The sequence below is a fragment of the Ranitomeya variabilis genome, chromosome 5 (assembly GCF_051348905.1).
Source record: "Ranitomeya variabilis isolate aRanVar5 chromosome 5, aRanVar5.hap1, whole genome shotgun sequence".
NCBI classification, from domain to species: Eukaryota; Metazoa; Chordata; class Amphibia; order Anura; family Dendrobatidae; genus Ranitomeya; species Ranitomeya variabilis.
The window spans coordinates 169,490,926-169,512,319 of record NC_135236.1 but is presented as its reverse complement, the minus strand read 5'-3'; the positions used below and the strand labels follow the sequence as shown (position 1 = coordinate 169,512,319).

Below are 21,394 nucleotides of genomic sequence, written 5' to 3'. Positions count from 1 at the left end.
AGGTCAAGTCGCCAGAAGAAAGCCATAACTGCGCAAATGCCACAAAGTATCTCGCCTACAATACACAAAACAGCACAGAGACAAGCCTCAAAACTTCTGGAACAAGGCAATTTGGAGTGATGAGACAAAAATTAAACTTTTTGGCCACAACTATAAACGTTACATTTGGAAAGAGGTTAACAAGGTCTATGATGAAAGGAATATCATTCCTACTGTAAAGCACAGAGGTGGAACGCTGATGTTTTGGGGACGTGTGAGCTACAAAGGCAGAGGAAACTTGATCAAAGTTGAAGGAAAGATGAATGCAGCATGTTATTAGCAAGTACTGGAGGCAAATTTGTAATCATCAGCCCGGAAGCTGCACATGGGCCGTACTTGGACATTCTAACATGACAACGACCCAAAACACAAGGCCAAGTGATAGTTATTAAGGTTGAAGGAAGATTTTAAGTCCATCTAGTTCAACCCATAGCCTAAACCTAACATGCCCTAACATGTTGATCCAGAGGAAGGCAAAAAAAAACCATGTGGCAAGAGTAAGCTCCACATTGGGGAAAAAAATTCCTTCCCGACTCCACATACGGCAATCAGACTAGTTCCCTAGATCAACGCTCTATCAAGGAATCTAATATATATAACCTGTAACATTATACTTTTCAAGAAAGGCATCCAGTCCCCTCTTAAATTTAAGTAATGAATCACTCATTACAACATCATACGGCAGAGAGTTCCATAGTCTCACTGCTCTTACAGTAAAGAACCCGCGTCTGTTGTTATGCTTAAACCTTCTTTCCTCCAGACGTAGAGGATGCCCCCTTGTCCCCGTCTCAGGTCTATAATTAAAAAGATCATCAGAAAGGTCTTTGTACTGTCCCCTCATATATTTATACATTAAAATAAGATCACCCCTTAGCCTTCATTTTTCCAAACTAAATAGCCCCAAGTGTAATAACCTGTCTTGGTATTGCAGACCCCCCAGTCCTCTAATAACCTTGGTCGCTCTTCTCTGCACCCGCTCTAGTTCAGCTATGTCTTTCTTATACACCGGAGACCAGAACTGTACACAGTATTCTAAGTGTGGTCGCACTAGTGACTTGTATAGAGGTAAAATTATGTTCTCCTCATGAGCATCTATGCCTCTTTTAATGCATCCCATTATTTTATTTGCCTTTGTAGCAGCTGCCTGACACTGGCCACTAAATGTGAGTTTGTCATCCACCCATACACCCAGGTCTTTTTCATTGACGGTTTTGCCCAGAGTTTTAGAATTAAGCACATAGTTATACATCTTATTACTTCTACCCAAGTGCATGACCTTACATTTATCCCCATTAAAGCTCATTTGCCATTTATCAGCCCAAGCTTCTAGTTTACATAAATCATCCTGTAATATAAAATTGTCCTCCCCTGAATTGATTACCCTGCAGAGTTTAGTGTCATCTGCAAATATTGAAATTCTACTCTGAATGCCCCCTACAAGGTCATTAATAAATATGTTAAAAAAGAAGAGGGCCCAATACTGACCCCTGTGGTACCCCACTGCTAACCGCAAGCCAGTCCGAGTGTGCTCCATTAATAACCACCCTTTGTTTCCTATCCCTGAGCCAGCTCTTAACCCACTTACACATATTTTGCCCTATCCCCATTATTCTCATTTTATGTATCAACCTTTTGTGTGGCACCGTATCAAAAGCTTTTGAAAAGTCCATATACATTACGTCCACTGGGTTCCCTTGGTCCAGTCCGGAACTAACCTCTTCATAGAAATTGATCAGATTAGTCTGACAGGAACGGTCCCTAGTAAACCCATGTTGGTATTGGGTCATGAGGTTATTCCTCTTCAGATACTCCAGCATAGCATCCCTTAGAATGCCCTCCATGATTTTACCCACAGTAGAGGTTAAGCTTACTGGCCTATAATTACCGAGTTCAGTTTTTGTCCCCTTTTTGAATATTGGCACCACATTTGCTATACGCCAGTCCTGTGGTACAGACCCTGTTATTATGGACTCTTTAAAGATTAAAAATAATGGTCTATCAATGACTGTACTTAGTTCCTGCAGTACTCGGGGGTGTATCCCATCCGGGCCCAGAGATTTGTCAATTTTAGTGATTTCTAGACGCCGCCGTACTTCCTGCTGGGTTAAGCAGGTGACATCTAATGGGGAATTTTTGTTATCACTGATCATACTGTCTGCCATGGGATTTTCTTTTGTAAATACTGATGAAAAAAAAAGTCATTTAGCATATTGGCTTTTTCCTCATCCTCATCCACCATTTCACCCAGACTATTTTTAAGGGGGCCAACACTATCATTTTTTAGTTTCTTACTATTTATGTAGTTAAAGAATATTTTGGGATTATTTTTACTCTCTCTGGCAATGAGTCTCTCTGTCTCAATCTTTGCTGCCTTGATTTGCTTTTTACAGAATTTATTTAATTTTTTGTATTTATTTAATGCCTCATCACTACCTACTTCCTTTAATTCTCTAAATGCTTTCTTTTTGTCCCTTATTGCGCCCCTTACAGCTCTATTTAGCCATATTGGTTTCCTCCTATTTCTAGTATGTTTATTCCCATACGGTATATACTGTGCACAGGTCCTATCCAGGATGCTAAGAAACGTCTCCCATTTTCTTTGTGTACTTTTATGTCTCAGGATATCGTCCCAGTTAATTGCACCAAGATCATCTCTCATCCGTTGGAAATTTGCCCTCCTGAAGTTTAGTGTCCTTGTCACCCCTCTACTACACATCTTATTAAAGGATACATGAAAACTTATTATTTCGTGATCACTATTCCCCAAGTGACCCCCCACCCTTATATTTGATATGCGGTCTGGCCTGTTGGTTAATATTAGGTCTAGCAGTGCCCCCCTTCTTGTTGGGTCCTGAACCAGTTGTAAAAGGTAATTGTCTCTCATAGTTGTCAAAAACCGATTACCTTTGCTGGAAATGCAGATTAACGTTTCCCAATCTATTTCAGGGTAGTTGAAGTCCCCCATAATAATGACTTCTCCTTGAGTCGCAGCTTCATCTATTTGCTTTACGAGGATATTCTCCATTGCTTCCATTATTTTTGGAGATTTATAACAAACCCCTATCAGTAATTTATTATTTTTTCCCCCTCCCCTTATCTCCACCCACAGGGACTCTACATTTTCATTAAATTCACCTATATTATCACGCAGGATGGGTTTTAAGGAAGATTTTACATATAGACACACCCCTCCCCCTCGCTTATCTGTACGGTCATTTCTGAACAGGCTATAGCCCTGCAAGTTAACAGCCCAGTCATGGCTCTCATCCAGCCACGTCTCAGATATCCCCACCATGTCATAATTATGCTCCAACAACATTAGTTCTAATTCGTCCATTTTGTTGGTGAGGCTTCTGGCATTAGTATACATGCACTTGATGTTCCTCTCTGTACCTCTATTCTTTCTTAAATTATTAACTGTTCTAACCCCACCCCCCATGCCTCCGCCACCCCCAACTTCCTTATTTGTGCCCAGGTCTCTATCTGCCCTATCTTCCCCTCCTATAAATTGAATACCCTCCCCCAATCCCTAGATTAAACACTCCTCCAACCTTCTAGCCATTTTCTCCCCCAGCACAGCTGCACCTTCCCCATTGAGGTGCAGCCCGTCCCTAGCGTAGAGCCTGTAGCCAACTGAGAAGTCGGCCCAGTTCTGCAGGAACCCAAACCCCTCCTTCCTACACCAATTCTTCAGCCACTTATTAACCTCCCTAATCTCCCGTTGCCTCTCTGGCATGGCACGTGGTACAGACAGAATTTCGGAAAATACCACGTTGGAGGTCCTTGCTTTCAGCTTGCAGCCTAATTCCCTGAAATCATCTTTAAGGACCTACCACCTACCTCTAACTTTGTCATTTGTGCCAATGTGCACCATGACCGCTGGGTCCTCACCAGCCCCTCCCAGTAATCTGTCCACCCGATCAGCGATGTGTCGGACTCGAGCGCCAGGTAGGCAGCACACCGTTCGACGATCCCTGTCTTTGTGACAGATTGCCCTATCTGACCCCTAATAATTGAGTCCCCCACTACCAGCACCTGTCTGGCCTGCCCTGCTCTCCTACTTCCCTCCTTACTGGAGCAGTCACTCCTCCGGCTTTCAGAGGACATGCCTGGCTGCAGCAGTGCTACCCCTGCACTGGCACCCCCCTCATCTGCCAACTTAGCAAACTTATTGGGGTGTGCCAGATCAGGACTAGCCTCCCTGGCACTGTTCCCTCTACCCGGCCTTCTGTCACCCAGTTTACTGCCTCACTGTCCTGCAGCTCCATGCTACCATCCCCCACCCCCCCCTCATTATCCCATTGAGCGTCTGCTCAGTGAGCAGAAGACTCCTCTCCATATTGTCAATGGATCTCAGTGTTGCCAGCTGCACATTTAGATCCAGTATCTGGGCTTCCAAATGCACAACGTGTTCACATCTCGCACAGCAGTATGCACCCTCGACCGGCTGATCAAGGATGGCATACATGTGGCAAGATGTACACTGGATGGCATTAACAATAGTGGAGCACATTTCCTAATGGGGATTGCACCAGACGGAAAAGTTAAATAAAAATACAAAGTATTAATAAAATACAGACAGCAATTCAGTAATTCCTCCCTTGGAAACTCCCTGAATCCAAAGTCACTGAATCACAAGTCACACTTACCGCTGTTCACACTTACACTCAGGTCACACTCAGCTCATTCACACTCGCTAAGCTGAAGATTTAAAGAGATTTTTTTTTCCTTTTTCCCCCCAGCAGCAATCCACATTGCTGTTCAATGCACTTCCAAAAAGGACTTTAGCCCCAACCAGCTGCCCCTTATAAACCCTTAATTATGAGCCTCCACACTAAGTTAACCCCTTGTGTATATAGCTACTCCCAATTCAGCAACTCTCACCAATTCACACAGGTATTTGTTAAAGGTTTTCCAAATACCTCTTCACTGAATCACAAGTCACACTTACCACCGTTCACACTTACGCTCAGGTCACACTCGGCTCGTTCACATTCGCTAAGCTGAAAATTTAAAGAGATTTTTTTTTTCTTTTTCCCCTCAGCAGCAATCCACCTTGCTGTTCAATGCACTTCCAAAAAGGGTCGACCTCTCATTGGCTACAACAGAACAAAGTGAAGGTTCTGGAGTGGCCATCTCAGCCTCATGACCTCAATATCATTGAGCCACTCGGGGGAGATCTCAAGCATCGCAGTTTATGCTAGACAGCCCAGGAATTTACAGGAACTGGAGGCTTTTTGCCAAGAAGAGTGCAGTAGTGATGAGCGGAATCCCCACATGTACTTATGCTGGATAACAGATGTAAATCATTCAGCTGCGGCAAGAAAAACAAACTGAGCACTAAAAAATACTCGGAGGACACCCGAGCGTGCTCGGGAAATCAAGACTAGCGAGTATATTCGCTCATCACTAGTGGGCAGCTTTACCATCTGAGAAAATAAACAACCTCATTCACAACTACCACAAAAGACTTCAAGCTGTCATTGATGTTAGAGGGGGCAATACACGGTATTAAGAAATGGGGTATGTGAACTTTTGATCGGGTCATTTGGATGTTTTGGGTTGTCATTATTATTTAAAAAGAGAAAACACAGTATTTTGACAATAAATGGCTTCACCCAACCACTAACCATGAGTGGAGAAAAAGTTTTGGTGTTATCATTCATATTCTCTGAAAAAAGACCAAGAAAGCAAAAATTCTGCCGGGGTATGTAAACGTTTGAGCACAACGGTACATGGTCATTCGGCTGACATTTCTCCAGAAAGAAGAGGTTTGATGAGTAATCTCGTATTAGTCACATACACAGTATATATTTTTGTTCCTTATTTCTGTGCTCCTCCGCTTCTATCGTCTGTATTTTTAATGTGTTCCTGTATTTATGCTTTTAACAAGTCGGTTATTTGTGTAATTACAAATATATTATCTAATATGTGGTTTACTTAGTTGAATATGGATTTATAGTTATTTCAATTGTTTGCATTCCTTTATTGATTTAGTGGGCTTAAAGTGAACCTGTCTGCAGTTTTGGCCGATATAAGATACGGCCACCACCATTCAGGGCTTTTCTACAGCATTCTATAATGCTGTATATCTGGCCCCCCCCCCGACCTGTAAGAGAAGAAAAATACCTTTAATTATACTCACCTGTGGGGCGGTCCGGTCCGAGAGGCGTCATTTTTCTTGGTCTGGCGCCTCCAATCTTCTTGTGATGCTGTCCACCTTCTTGCTTCGTATGGATGGCACGTCGCTGCATCATCCACAGTCTCCTCAGCATCGCGCTCCTGTGCCGGCGTACATCTGTGTCCTGTTGAGGGCAGAGCAAAGTACTGCAGTGCACAGGCGCCGGGGCTCTTTGAGCTTTCCCGAAACCTGTGCACTGCAGTACTTTGCTCTGCCCTCAAGAGGGCAGATCAGTACGCCTGCGCCAGAGCGCGATGCCGAGGACACCGTGTGGATGATGCAGCGACGCGTCATCCACACAAAGCAAGAAGGTGGACAGCATCACAAGAAGATTGGAGGCTCCAGACCAAGAGAAACGACTCCTCTTGGACCGGATCGCCCCACAGGTGAGTATAATTAAAGGTATTTTTCTTCTCTTACAGGTCGGGTTGGGGGCAGATATACAGCATTATAGAAAACTGTAGATAAGCCCGGAAAGGTGATGGCCGCATCTTACATCGGCCAAAACTGGTGACAGGCTCCTTTTAATGTCACAAAAAACTTTTTTTTTAATATTTAGAGGGTTATTTTCTTCCTTTATAGACTATCTAGTATCTCACCAGTGTTGTGGAGACACAGCCACAGCCATTGTTGGGGACTGCCCCTCGGACATACATACTTCCACATCAAACACTAAAGCTCGTTCATCTGGGAAGTCAACTTGCTCCTTCCCACCGTCTCTAGTGTACTTGGTCCATCCAGTTTGCCAGGCCCATTCTTGAGGCATGTCTGGAAGCTGACACTGTAAGAGGTTGTTAGCTGCCTCGAGATAAGGAAAACTTTGCTTCTGAGCTAGAATTCGGAAATGTTCTTCAATGTTACTGCCGTACATCCTAGGAAGCTTTAAATTCACATCTTGGAGAGTAGATGTCTCTTGACCCCACAGGTCATGACTCCTCAGATGATCTATGCTCCTTTGAATGTCTCCTTCTGGATAGTCTGCTTGTGCGCCCTTGAAGATCTGGTCATGGAGACCTTTAGAAAGCATCTGAATATTGAGTGGGTTCGTACGTCTCTGGGAGCTATCGGAAGAGACGTCTTCTTTGGATAAATGAGAGGTCACTGTGCTTTTGGAACACCTCAAGCATTTGATCCTCCAAGAACTGGATAGATAAGATCTCCTCAATAGTAGCTGATGCATTTTCTGATTTAGAGACAGTCTAAGTATAAGAGTCCTTTCATACAATCCTGCAGAAAACATGAAGAATGAGGTTATGCTGTGACATTGGAAACACGTAATAAGTAACGTTACACTATGGGGGGCACTGATATATGAACACTGTCTGACTGAACTGGTTTACACGACACTGCGTGTTATGTGCCCTCCTTAGGATAGGGCATCGATCTCAGATCTGGGGAGGGGTAGACATAACCATATATCACCAGTGTGATGAGGAGGGACAGGCGTGGTCACATCCAGATTGGTGGAGGGGGTGGACACTCAGCACCCCCACTGATCAGCTGCTAGCCCCTCCAGCCAGATATCACCAGTGTGATGAGGAGGGACAGGCGTGGTCACACTCAGATCGGTGGAGGGGGTAGACACTCAGCGCCCCCACTGATCAGCTGCTAGCCCCTCCAGCCAGATATCACCAGTGTGATGAGGGACAGGCGTGGTCACATCCAGATTGGTGGAGGGGGTGGACATTCAGCGCCCCCACTGATCAGCTGCTAGCCCCTCCAACCATATATCACCAGTGTGATGACGAGGGTCAGGTGTGGTCACACTCAGATCGGTGGAGGGGGTAGACACTCAGAGCCCCCACCGATCAGCTGTTAGCCCCTCCAGCCAGATATCACCAGTGTGATGAGGGACAGGCGTGGTCACATCCAGATTGGTGGAGGGGGTGGACATTCAGCGCCCCCACTGATCAGCTGCTAGCCCCTCCAACCATATATCACCAGTGTGATGAGGAGGGACAGGCGTGGTGGTCACACTCAGATCGGTGGAGGGGGTAGACACTCAGCGCCCCCACTGATCAGCTGCTAGCCCCTCCAACCATATATCACCAGTGTGATGAAGAGGGACAGGCGTGGTGGTCACATCGTGTAGTAGTTGCTCTCTGGTACTGCAGATCAGCTCCCTTTGGATGACAGGGCGCACAGCATCTTCACAAGAGCCCCCTCTGCCCTGGAGGCGGTTTTGTACAGACCCTACTGTAAAACAGGGACAAGAAGTGGAGAATGTTTGGTGACATCATAGTCACACGACAGTGGAGGACAATGATTGTGAAGCGACTAAAGGGGCTTCTTGTGAAGCAGGGCTCCTGGGAAGGTTCTTGGTAGCTGTGAAGTAAACAGGCTGATGATCACAAAGCTCGTTCGTCGGGTGAAATGATCTATTGTGCAGCACCGAAGATAATTGCTTTTGGCAGCACATCCTCTGCCGATGGCACTGAACTATGACAGATCGTTCTGTGTGCAGCTGAAGCCCGGTCGGCCTGTGTAAACAGGCTACAAAATGACCTCCTACCGGCAACCATTCACATCACCCGGCGGAAAAGGAGCCCAACTGTATGGGCCAGCCTGGGGAGAGCAGGGTCTCTAGCGCCGCCTGCAGGAGGAAGCAATATTATAGAGTCCGGCCAAGGCCAGCGGACATTACCAGACCAGAACCTTCCACAACAGGAGGCTGCGGTCCTGTTCTGTTGTTCTTGCCTCTCATCAGCCCAAATTAGGAGCCTGGGTAACAAATGTTCTGACACATCTACACTCTGGACTCCTAGACTTAGGCCGCAGTGACGTCACAGTACATTATGGCGTCATCCAAACAGCACGTGACACAAACATCGCACGAGCCGGCTGACACAAAGTAGTGGGCTCCTGTAAACACCGAGAAAGCGAACAATCCCGAGCCGTGATTTCTATGGGGACAACTGTATATCTGCAGCAGAGAAGCCGCGCTCTGTTCTGCCACACGACTCCCCCGTCCGCCGCCTATTATCCGGCCACGTGTGGCAGCTATGACGCTGCGGTTACCTCACTGTCCGCCGAGGCCTGTGAAGCCGGGGATTAAACTAAAACATCTGCATGCGAAAGGGCATCGAGGAACGGCGACAGAGAGGGGCCAAGAGCAGGATGTTTGAAAACGCCGCATGTTTGTTACGTATTGTGCTAAAGGTGGAGTCACAGCGACATTCAGTGGTAGATTACGGCTAAATAGGGTATGAATATTGTTCTAGTACGACAGGGCCGCGTGGCCTAATGGATAAGGCGTCTGACTTCGGATCAGAAGATTGCAGGTTCGAGTCCTGCCGCGGTCGTTTTTAGTTTTTGTGACATAAATCAGATTATCAGTTACTTTTCTTGATTAAAACAAACATTATCCGCATTTATTAACACCACGATCTCTTGGAACTATGTCTCTTCTTTTATTTCCACTGTTTACCCTTCTGTCATTGCCAGGGTAGTTATTCAGGCAAGGTTCCCTTCCTTCTGTGTACAGGAGCTGATGATAATTATCATCAATCATGAGACAAATCTTCTTTATATGCTACTAGAGAAGCTGGATGGGACTGATGGAAACTGGTCCATGAGCAGCTACAGAGGTTATTGGACAGAATCTGCACGTTTCTATCCATTTGCCATTTTACTCCGTGGGCTCATTTACTCCATGGGTCGGTATTTACTCAGTGGACTTTCATTTACTTCGTGAGCCGGCATTTACTCCAATGGCTCATTTACTCTGTGGCCCATTATTTACTCTGTGGCCCATTATTTACTCTGTGGCCCATTATTTACTCTGTAGGCCCATTATTTACTCTGTGGCCCATTATTTACTCTGTAGGCTGTCATTTACTCTGTGGCCCATTACTTACTCCATGGGCCAGCATTTACTGCGTCGGTTGTCATTTACTCTGTAGGCCGGCATTTAGTCCATGGGCTCATTTACTCTGTAGGCTGTCCTTTAGTCCATGGGCCGGCATTTACTCCGTCATTTTGTGCCAGAGAACTGTGCAAAATTACACTGCTTTCCCACTATGAGCTTTTATTGCTTTTTTAACGCTGCATATTATCACTGCATCCAAAGCACAACGTCTTAGGGTACCGTCACACAGTGGCATTTTTATCGCTACGACGGTACGATTCGTGACGTTCTAGCGATATCGTTACGATCTCGCACTGTCTGACACGCTACTGCGATCAGGGACCCTGCTGAGAATCATACGTCGTAGCAGATCGTTTGAAACTTTCTTTTGTCGCTGGATCTCCCGCTGTCATCGCTGGATCGTTGTGCGTGACAGCGATCCAGCGATGCGTTCGCTGGTAACCAGGGTAAACATCGGGTAACTAAGCGCAGGGCCGCGCTTAGTAATCCGATGTTTACCCTGGTTACCAGCGTAAAAGTAAAAAAAAACAAACAGTACATACTCACCATCTGATGTCCGTCAGGTCCCTCGCCGTCTGCTTCCCGCTCTGACTGTCTGCCGGCCGGAAAGTGAGAGCAGATCACAGCGGTGACGTCGCCGCTGCGCTCTGCTCTCACTGTACGGCTGCACTCAGTCAGAGCGGGAAGCAGACGGCGAGGGACCTGGCGGACATCAGATGGTGAGTATGTACTGTTTGTTTTTTTTTACTTTTACGCTGGTAACCACGGTAAACATCAGGTTACTAAGCGCGGCCCTGCGCTTAGTAACCCAATGTTTACCCTGGTTACCCGGGGACTTCGGCATCGCTCCAGCGCCGTGATTGCAACGTGTGACCGCAGTCTACGACGCTGGAGCGATAATCATACGACGCTGCGACGTCACGAATCGTGCCGTCGTAGCGATGTAAATGGTACTGTGTGACGGTACCCTTACAGTTCCAGCAAAGTGGATGGGATTATAGAAATCTCATGCCTTCTGTGTTTTTTTTTACTCAGCATAAACTGACCTGCAATGAATGTTTCAAATCCGCAGCATGTTACTTTCTCTTTCAGGGAGGCAACGTGGCTCGGGGCGGTGACCATGGGCTAGGTACTTGTCTCTTTGTGCACCAGCATGTTACATGAAGGTGGGGGTCATGGCTGGGTGTGTGGACTTGTGTAATGTAGGCCGCATGTTACAGATGACTTTGGTTGACCAGGACCAGAAGTTGAGGACTTCAATGAGGAAGACCATCAGTCGAAAATAAACTTTTTACTGTGCGATAACTTTGTGGAAATTAAGTACAGTGGATAGGAGGTGCACAGCCTGATAAACTTTTCCATCACAATACGGAGCGTCTTCTCACACGGTCTCAAATCCTTTTTCTTTACTCGTTTGGTCTCTATCTCCACTGTTTTTTTTCCTTCACCACAGCCCAGCTTAGTACCACAGTCGAGATAGCAGGAGTCCTATACTCAACCCACAGTTCAGTGTTCTCTTTCCCCTCAAGGGAACTCTGCTGTTAGTCGGTACTTACCGTACTTTTTTTTCTCATTAATGTACACTCTGCTCCCCATCTTGACTGAAAAAAACAGAAATGTAGTAATTTTTGCAAATTTATTAAAAAATAAAAACTGAAATATCACATGGTCAAAAGTATTCAGACCCTTTGCTCAGTATTGAGTATAAGCACCCTTTTGAGCTAGTACAGCCATGAGTCTTTTTGGGAATGATGCAACGAGTTTTTCACACCTGGATTTGGGGATTCTCTGCCATTCTTCCTTGCAGATCCTCTCCAGTTCTACCAAGTTGGATGGTGAACATTGGTGTGCAGCCATTTTCAGGTCTCTCCAGAGATGCTCAATTGGGCTTAGGTCAGGGCTCTGGCTTGGCCAGTCAAGAATGGTCAGAGTTGTTCTGAAGCCACTCCTTTGTTATTTTAGCTGTGTGCTTACGGTCATTGTCTTGTTGGATGGTGAACTTTCGGCCAAGTCTGAGGTCCAGAGCACTGTGGAAGAGGTTTTCATCCAGGATATCTCTGTACTTGGCCACATTCATGCTTCCATCAATGGCAACCAGTCGTCCTGTCCCTGCAGCTGAAAAACACCCGATAGCATGATGCTGCCACCACCATGTTTCACTGTTGGCATTGTATTGGGCAGGTGATGAGTAATGCCTGGTTTTCTCCACACATACCGCTTAGAATTATCACCAAAAATGTCTATCTTTGTCTCATCAGACCAGAGAATCTTATTTCTCATAGTCTGGGATTCCTTCAGGTGTTTTTTAGCAAACTCTATGCAGGCTTTCATATGTCTTGCACTGAGGAGAGGCTTCCGTGGGCAGTGGAATGTGGGCAGTATGTCAATCTCCTTACAGGTACGCTAAGTTTTCTGTGCGGATTTTCCCCAAAGACTTGCATTAGGTGCAGAAATTCCGCAAGTAAAAAACACACAGGCGTTTTAAGTGAGTTTCCGCAGCGGAAATGAATCAAAAACGCATTCAAACTGCTCCTAAATATAGCAATAAAGTTTTGTCAAAGCCAAATGCCATTAAGTGTAAGAAAACACAGCAGCTTTATTTAAAGCCCGACACACCAACAAAGGATAAAAAAACTGAAATGTCAAAAACGTGATAAAACACGTTAAAAACCCACACAGAAAAATCCAATAAAAAAGGCAAGTATCCTAATTTAAATAATGGGTGCAGAAATTATGCAGAAATTCTGCAAGGTCAAAACCGCGCTAAAGGTCATGGTGGGAACGTAGCCTAAGTGTTGACTCTTAGTACAGAGAAGCAGAACTGGTCTGGGATGGTATCGTTCATTTTTATTCTTTTTACCTCCCTGGGCCCATTAATAATGGGTTGTCCAGTAATGGACAGCTCCTTTAACTAGGACTTGTGAATACAGCCAATACTGGAGTTCTGGAAATCAGTGGGGGAAATGTATTCAGCTAATTACTCCAGAGTTATTCTCAGTTTGCTCGAAGGAGCTGACGTACATGCTGTGCTCCAGATGTGACACTTATCACACTACACTAGACCCTATCCAGAAAAGGGGCACAGTTTAGAGAAATTGTGGCGTGGACTACAATGCATCATGTGCCAAAATTGCTCTTAATCCAAAGGAACCTGTCATTAGGGCCACAGGCAGTATGAATCAGACGCCGGTTGCGAGACTGCAACCTGAAATGCTCCGATTATTTCCATGATGAGTTTTTGGTCCATCTTTGACGCTGCATATTATTACAGTTAACAAAAACGCAGCATCTTACAGTTCCAGCAAAGAGGATAGGATTATAGAAATCTCTGGCCCATCTGTAATGTACACATGATGGTATCAATGCAGTTTAGTCAAAGCCAAATACCGGAAGTATCAAGAACAAAGCAGCTTTATTTAAAACAAGACGTACCAAAAAGAGACATCAAATTGCAGCATCAAAAACGTGATGCTTGTAAATAAAAACCCCGAAAAAAAGCTATTAATCTAATATATCTTATGGTAATTATATAAAACTTGGTTTTAATTTCATCATTAAAAAGAACCAAGAGCACTAACTGGCTAGACAGCAAGATAAAATAGGTATCGGGACGGACCTACGTGTTTCGGCTATAAGCCTTTCTCATGGTCTAAGAGAAAACTTGGTTTGTAAAGCCTCCCCTGCCTGCTCCAGTTGATTGACAGGTCACTTCCTATTTATTGTACATACAATGGGGAGACCTGTTAGTCTCTTGTAGGGAGATGGGGAGAAACTGGAGATAAACACATCACGTTAAGTAGGTCTCTCCTAATGGTCCTTGGCTGAATCTTCAAACTATGTTTTCTCTGAAACGCAGCAGTGTATCAAAGAATGTACCTGTAAATTGTCCAACAGCGGTAGTCGCCCACTGCCCTCTGGCTCATGCTGCCCCTAGCAACCAACCACTCCACCAGAGCTTGGACTCTCCTTTACACTTCACTGGCTGACACTGAACTCCCGCTAACCAGGAAGTGCCCCCATTCTTATCAGTACTAGGGCCCACCCACTGGGCTAGTCTTTTTTTCTAAAAGGGAACCTGTCACGTCCAGGGGCGGATTATAAGAGGGTCAATCTGGGCGGTAGCCCAGGGCCCAGTGGTGTGGGGGGGCCCTGGGCTACCGCACAGATTGCCCGCCGGCCGCCGCCATCAGGGCATTACTGCATGTGCCCCTGTCAGGCTGGCGTATCATTTATGGGCCCGGACCCGGTGGGCAGAGAGAGGGGGCCCGCATCGGGCCCCGTCTCATCTGCTCACCGGGCCCCTACCGGCTCTGCGGCGGTTTCCTATTGATGTGCAGGTGCACGCCCGCACGTCAATAGTTAACAACAGCTGCCAGCCAATTGGAGGCTAACACATCCTAGACACCTCGACACAGCCGGAGGCCTAAATACCCCTATAGATGGAAATGGGAATTCTATCTTGCCTCAGAGCAGAACCCCAAAGGATAGGCAGCCCCCCACAAATATTGACTGTGAGTATAAGAGGAAAGACACACGCAGGCAGAAAACAGGATTTAGCAAAAGAGGCACCTCTAGCTAAATAGAAAAGGATAGGACAGAATACTAAGCGGTCAGTATTAAAACCCTAAAAACATCCACAGCAGATAATACAAAATTCCACCATCTAACTAAAGACATGGAATGTAAATCTGCATCTCCTGAGAATCTAACATGACTGAAAAAATCCAAACACAGTCTAAGCTGGACAAGAAAAAACAATGAATAGCACTGAATTGTAAAGCACACAGCATGTGTGCTGCAGAAACAAAAACCAGACACTTATCTTTAGTGATTTGGCAACAGGGCAGGAGGAACCAGACAGAGATGCAAAACCTTCAAAAACAATGGACAACTGGCAAGGGCTAATGAATCCTGCACACCTAAATACCCCAGTCAGAGCTGCAATCAGCAGGGACACCTGCCCAGGATTGCAACCCAGGGACAACTGTATTACCACCAACAACCATCGGAGGGAACCCAAGAGAATTCACAACAGGCAGATTGCTGGACACACTGGGGGCAATGCTGGAGGACACACTGGGGCAACTGATTGCTGGATACACTGGGGGCAATGCTGGAGACACTGGGGGCAATGCTGGAGGACACACTGGGGCAGATGATTGCTGGAGACACTGGGGGCAATGCTGGAGACACTGGGGCAATGCTGGAGACACTGGGGCAGATTGCTGGACACACTGGGGGCAATGCTGGAGGACACACTGGGGCAGATGATTGCTGGACACACTGGGGCAATGCTGGAGACACTGGGGCAATGCTGGAGACACTGGGGCAGATTGCTGGACACACTGGGGGTAATATGATGGACACACTGGGGGTAATATGCTGGACACACTGGGGGTAATATGCTGGACACACTGGGGCAGATTGCTGGACACACTGGGGGCAATGCTGGACACTCTGGGGCAATATGCTGGACATACTGGGGCAGATTGTTGAACACACTGTCTGGGGGCAATGCTGGACATAGGGGCTAATTAAGGGATATTATTACTGCAGTGATGTATTTTTTTTTTAAGTATACTGTTTTAAATGGGGGGGCGGTCCTGTTACTGTACAGAGTGACACTATGTCGCCTTTTTTTCTTCATGTGGTGTAATGTAGAAGTTGGGAAAAATTAAGTAATGTGTTCTGCAAGCGGAGCTCGAGATAAGGCCATGTTCACACAGTGCGTTTTTTACTGCAGAACCGCAGCGGTTTTGCCGTTGCGGTTCCGCAGCTTTTTTCCATGCAGGGTACAGTACATTGTATATTAAGCGTGGTGTGCTTTATCCAATGGATATGATACCTTATTTAGCAACTGGATAAAAATTAACCTTTATTAGGTATATTAAAAAACCAATATAGATAAAATCTTGATATGAACCAAATAAAGAGAAAAACAACAACAACAGTAAACACAAAAACCCTGTTGTGATGAGTGCCCTATTACCTTCACAGAACGGGAAAGACAAACCAAGAAAAATGACATATAACAAATACAAACAGAACTGACAGTGTTTTAGACTGGCTTCCAATCCCAAGCAATTCTTAGGCTCACACTAGGTGGGCCAATGGTTGATACACCTTAGATCCAACGCTATTGTGATGCAAACAATTGGATCTGTTACTGTGGCTACGACCACACACGTCACCGCGTTCAATTCTTATCCTCAATCCTGCTCACAGGAGAAGAAAATTTTTGGACCCCCTCAATATATATATATATTGCAAGTCTCATATATGATATACAATATCCGGATTTAACCGCTATGTCTAGGCAGTTCGGACAAAAATACATTGGATTGGAGCACTGTCAGTGCAAATTAGCAGCACATTTTAGGGGCGTTTTCAAAAATGCCCTTCACACATGATTACCCATCCATAAAGCTATGGGAAACATTTGTCCTCATTTACACTTCTCATGAGTATTCCCTAGATGGGTTCAATAGTGACAACTTCAAGGGACAAATAATGGTGGAATATTATCATAGAGATGCTGTAAAGCATAAGATCATGGGTATTACCAAACCCATGTGTTAGGGTGGATCTCACCGCATATTCATCTCCATTGCCCCAGCTATCGATCTAGCCACCGTCCACCTCATGTATGACCCCGTTAGAAGATTATGCTGCAAGAAGCGTCTCCCGACGCGTTTCCTCCTTGTGGATTCATCAGGGGAGAGAATGCTGCTGCCATTACGGGTCTCCCCTCTCTGTGATATTTATAGCTTCTGCTCCGTGCCGCGCTATAATAACCCCGCCCCTTGGCGTGTGACGCGTACTCCGGGCTTCCCCCTCTATTGCCTGACAGCTCAAAGCGCTCACCTGCTTCGTTGGGCACTAGGGATCCCCGCACAGCGGCGCATGCGCGTCACCGTGCTTGTACTAGGTCCAACCCTACATATATGAGCTGTTGTATGCCGGGCATTGTTATACAAACAAAAGGATCACCAATGCACATGTTAGTGCAATCGTGTTCCCTAAGAGTGCCTATTCACACTACAGCACTTTATATTCACTATTCATTTTAACGTGCTTGTGATAAACACTCCCAGAAACAGGAAGATTAGTATGAACACTACTCCTGTACACCAAATGGGCATGGTCAGAGATCACTCAGCATATAATCATGACAACTAATATGGAGACCAAAGGCCAGTTGACTCTAACTAAAAGAGTGTATAACATACCCCTTTTAAAAAGACTTATGCATCATATGACAAATAGCAAGCAAGGACGAGAGAAAATGAAAATATCTCGCTGCCCAACCGAATAGAAAAATTGAAAAATTATTATAAGGAAAGAATTCACATATGCAGGACACCACCTACCAACACCCCAAAACGTAGGAAAAGGTGACCCTATGGGTGCCCTATACAAAAATCTCTACTCTCCTTACCCTACCTATCGCGGAGGTTGGCACCCTAGGAGAGACCTGCGCATTTGGCGCCCCCACTCAACGTAGTCTGTCCCAATATATCTTTCCCTATAAAGCCCTCAAACCTACAAAGGATAGCTGGAAAGAAGAGCTTATATGTAAAAATTATTCTTCATTCTTCAAATGTACCAAAAGGGCTGGTGCAAGGTAGTGTAGGCTGTAGAATATTCCTATCCAAATGGCCCTACCTATCGCGGGGGTTGGCACCCTAAAGATCTTCAGACATGGCGCCCCCACTCAACGATGGCTGGCCCTATTATTATACCCTGATAGATCGAACATTATGCTTGTGTCGGGTTTTCATTTTAAACACAAAACTGCCAAGATTTTATAAAAAACAGCTGTACGATTGTATCTCATTCAGCCCCAGTGGTTGTACTGTTTTTAGCATAAATATCCATCTTGCCTCTTTTTGAAGTATTAGTTTGTCCCAGTTGCCCCCTCTCTGCGGAGGCGCTATCTTGTCAATCCCCATGAAATGGATTTTACTCGAGTTGCCCTGATGGACCAAATTTATGTGGGTAGCCACTGGGGTTTCCCTCTTGTTCGCGATGTCACGGAGGTGCTCGCCAACTCTCTTGCGAAACTCCCTCTTCGTTTTGCCCACGTACTCGAGTCCACATTCACATGTGGCCTTATAGACAACCCCTTTTGTGCGGCAGTTGATAAAATGCCTAATAATGTACGTGGTACCTGTGACATTGCTGCAAAAACTTTTGGAAGGTCTAATGGCGACACAGCTTTTACATTTGCCACATCTATAACACCCCTTTATCTGGTCTGTTATTAGACCTGAGCTGTTTCCAGAGTCAAAATGGCTGTGAACCAATCTGTCACGTAGGGATCTCCCCTTTCTATAGGTTATCTGGGGTGCCGATGGGACATATTTCTTAAAGGGAACCTGTCACCACGTTTTTGGAAGATGGGATAAAAATAGCGTTAAATAGGGGCAGAGGTGGGCATTACATTAGTGTGTTTGTTATGCGTTTATTACCCACCTAAGTTGCCGAAATACCTTTGCAAAGTCTCCGTTTTCGCCTGTCAATCAGGCTGGTCTGGTCAAAAGGGCGTTGTCTTCCCCCAGATTTTGCGTAGTTTTCCGTTGGTGGCGTAGTGGTGTGCGCATGCCCAAGGTCCCGAATCCTCTGCCAGGGGATTTAAAAGAGCGCGCTGTTCGTTTTCATTGGTGATCGGTGGGCGCGGCCATCTTCCTTTGGCCGCGCGTGCGCAGAAGCGGCGCTCTGCTGGCCGCGGCTTCAGGAAAATGGCCGCCGCGATATCCATCTGCGCACGCGCGGCATCCCGCGGCCATTTTCCTGAAGCCGCGGCCAGCAGAGCGCCGCTTCTGCGCACGCGCGGCCAAAGGAAGATGGCCGCGCCCACCGATCACCAATGAAAACGAACAGCGCGCTCTTTTAAATCCCCTGGCAGAGGATTCAGGACTTTGGGCATGCGCACACCACTACGCCACCAACGGAAAACTACGCAAAATCTGGGGGAAGACAAGACGCCCTTTTGACCAGACCAGCCTGATTGACAGGCGAAAACGGAGACTTTGCAAAGGTATTTCGGCAACTTAGGTGGGTAATAAACGCATAACAAACACACTAATGTAATGCCCACCTCTGCCCCTATTTAACGCTATTTTTATCCCATCTTCCAAAAACATGGTGACAGGTTCCCTTTAATGTCCCTGTCCATCTGTAAAATCGGCCAGTGTCTTTGGAAGATTTCTCTAATACAATTAGCTCCATTTGAATATCTCGTAACGAAGCGTATAATGTTCTCATCCTCCGACTTAGGCTTTGATGTCAACAATTCTTTCCTTTCTTTTTCCAGAGATTCTTTATAGGCTCTATTCAATACACCCTCTGGATAACCCCTTTCCAAGAAACGATTTTTTAGGTCTTTGGCTTGTTCTTGGAATGTCACTAACTTGGAACAATTTCTGCGCACTCTGAAGTATTGTCCCTTGGGGATACCTCTTTTTAAGGGAGCTGGGTGGCTGCTTTCCCACCTGAGGAGAGAGTTAGTGGCTGTATCTTTTCTATGTGTCCTTGTGATCAGTTCACCATTGGGACATTTTTCAATACGTATGTCCAGGAATGCCAAATTTGTGGTATTGGCTTCAAACGTGAAATGGAGGCCCAGATCATTGACATTTAGACCTTCAACAAAGTTACCAAATTCAGTGGCTTCACCTCTCCAAATTACGAAAATGTCGTCAATATACCTCAGCCACATAACTATTCTCTCCTCAGAATGGGCAAAAGTATCCCCGAAAACGACCGTTTCCTCCCACCAGCCCAGGAGCAAATTTGCATACGAGGGCGCACAAGGGCTGCCCATCGCGGTGCCCCTGAGCTGGTGGAAGTACTTACGGTCAAATAGAAATACATTTCGGGTCAAACAAAATTCCAAAGCTTTTATGACAAAGTTGTTATGCCTGTCATATTGTGTTCCTCTTGTGCTCAGATAGTGGCTCACAGCCATTAGACCTTTGTCATGTGGGATTGACGAGTATAGCGCCTCCACATCTATGCTGCCCAGAATCATGTCTGGGTCGAGGTAAACATCTTCCAACCTAAGCAAAAGGTCTGTGGTGTCCCGCACATAAGAATTCAAGGCTCCCACAAATGGCTTAAGGATCTTGTCAATATAGGTGCCAATTTTTTCAGTCAAACTGTTATTACCGGAGACAATAGGTCGTCCTTTAAGGGGATTGGTCCCCTTATGGATCTTGGGGAGGAAGTAAAAAGTTGGGGTTACTGGATGCTTTGGTAACAGGTAATCCCTCTCGTCCTTGCTCACTACTCCATCCCTAAAACCCTCCTCAATTATAGATTTTAATTCACATTCAAATTGTTTTAAGGGGCTCTGTGGTAGTATTTTATATTCTTCTTTTCTTTCCAGTAACGAAAGACACAACGTATGATAGTTTTTAGTGTCCATTACTACCACATTGCCTCCTTTATCTGAGGGCTTTATAGTGATATTCTTATCTTTTTCCAAATTACATAAGCAATTCATTTCACTTTTAGACAGGTTGTATGGGTTCCCCCTCTTTGTATTGGACATTTTTAGAAGGTCCTCTGTAACCAAATTCAAAAAGATATCAATAGAGCTCAAGTCTCCCATGGGTGGGGGCATACTCGAGCTCTTATTTTTCAGCTTTGTAAAGGGACCTAAACCCTCCATATTAGGATCCATGTCTCCTAAATGGAATAAGAGGCGGACATCCTGCAATAAATCCTCAGAAATCCCCAGTTCAGTACATTGTTTCCTTTCTTCCTTTAGAAAATTTTTTTTCCATTTAAGGCGTCTTACAAATAAATTCACGTCTTTGATCACTTCAAACGTGTCCATATCAGAGCTGGGTACAAAAGATAGACCCTTACTCAGTAATGATATTTCAGTCCCTGATAAAGATCTAGAGGACAAATTTATTATCTGCAAATCTACGTGGGGGGATTCGTTCGACTTCTGAGAGGGTAGCTTAGATCTAAAAAATTACTCTTTACTGGGGATCTTTTGTTACCACCACGCCCCCAGTTACTCCCTCTCCCCCTATTTTTGCCCCTACCTCTCTGTCCACCTGGCCTGCCTTCACTGTCCGACACTTCTGCTTCTGAGGATGAGATATCTGTGTCTGGTTTACGATAAAATCTGCTGGAGGAAAAAGAATAAGCCTTATTGTCTTTGAACTCCTGAAGATCCCTTATAAAGAATTTGTGTTTTTTGTCTTTCAAATGATACTGAAATCTCTCTACCGAGTTCTGTAATTGTGTTTCTTTTTTAGAAAACTCTGGCTCGGCAGAGAATTTTTTGG

The 21,394-nt window shown here is 45.5% G+C and overlaps 1 protein-coding gene and 1 non-coding gene across 7 annotated transcripts in view; one reads left to right on the top strand and one right to left on the bottom strand.

Annotated features, from left to right (window-relative positions):
• The window catches only part of POLG (DNA polymerase gamma, catalytic subunit), a 150,512-nt gene extending 141,158 nt beyond the window's left edge, over nt 1-9,354 (bottom strand). For 2 of the 6 annotated variants that reach the window (XM_077263482.1, XM_077263483.1), the window contains exons 1-3: nt 8,876-8,939; nt 8,270-8,413; nt 6,820-7,447 (exon numbers count right to left, since the gene is read on the bottom strand). In XM_077263482.1, the coding sequence (XP_077119597.1) occupies nt 6,820-7,447; nt 8,270-8,413; nt 8,876-8,924 (821 nt within the window). In that variant the 5' untranslated portion in view covers nt 8,925-8,939. Of the gene's footprint in view, nt 1-6,819; nt 7,448-7,642; nt 7,761-8,269; nt 8,414-8,875; nt 8,998-9,238 lie in introns of those variants that run through there. The other 4 variants (XM_077263486.1, XM_077263488.1, XM_077263485.1 and 1 more) reach the window with 3 other exon arrangements.
• A 95-nt stretch (nt 9,355-9,449) lies between these two features.
• Nucleotides 9,450-9,522, top strand: TRNAR-UCG (transfer RNA arginine (anticodon UCG)). The gene has a single exon. It is a non-coding gene; the product is annotated as a tRNA-Arg (tRNA).
• Nucleotides 9,523-21,394: the final 11,872 nt, after the last annotated feature.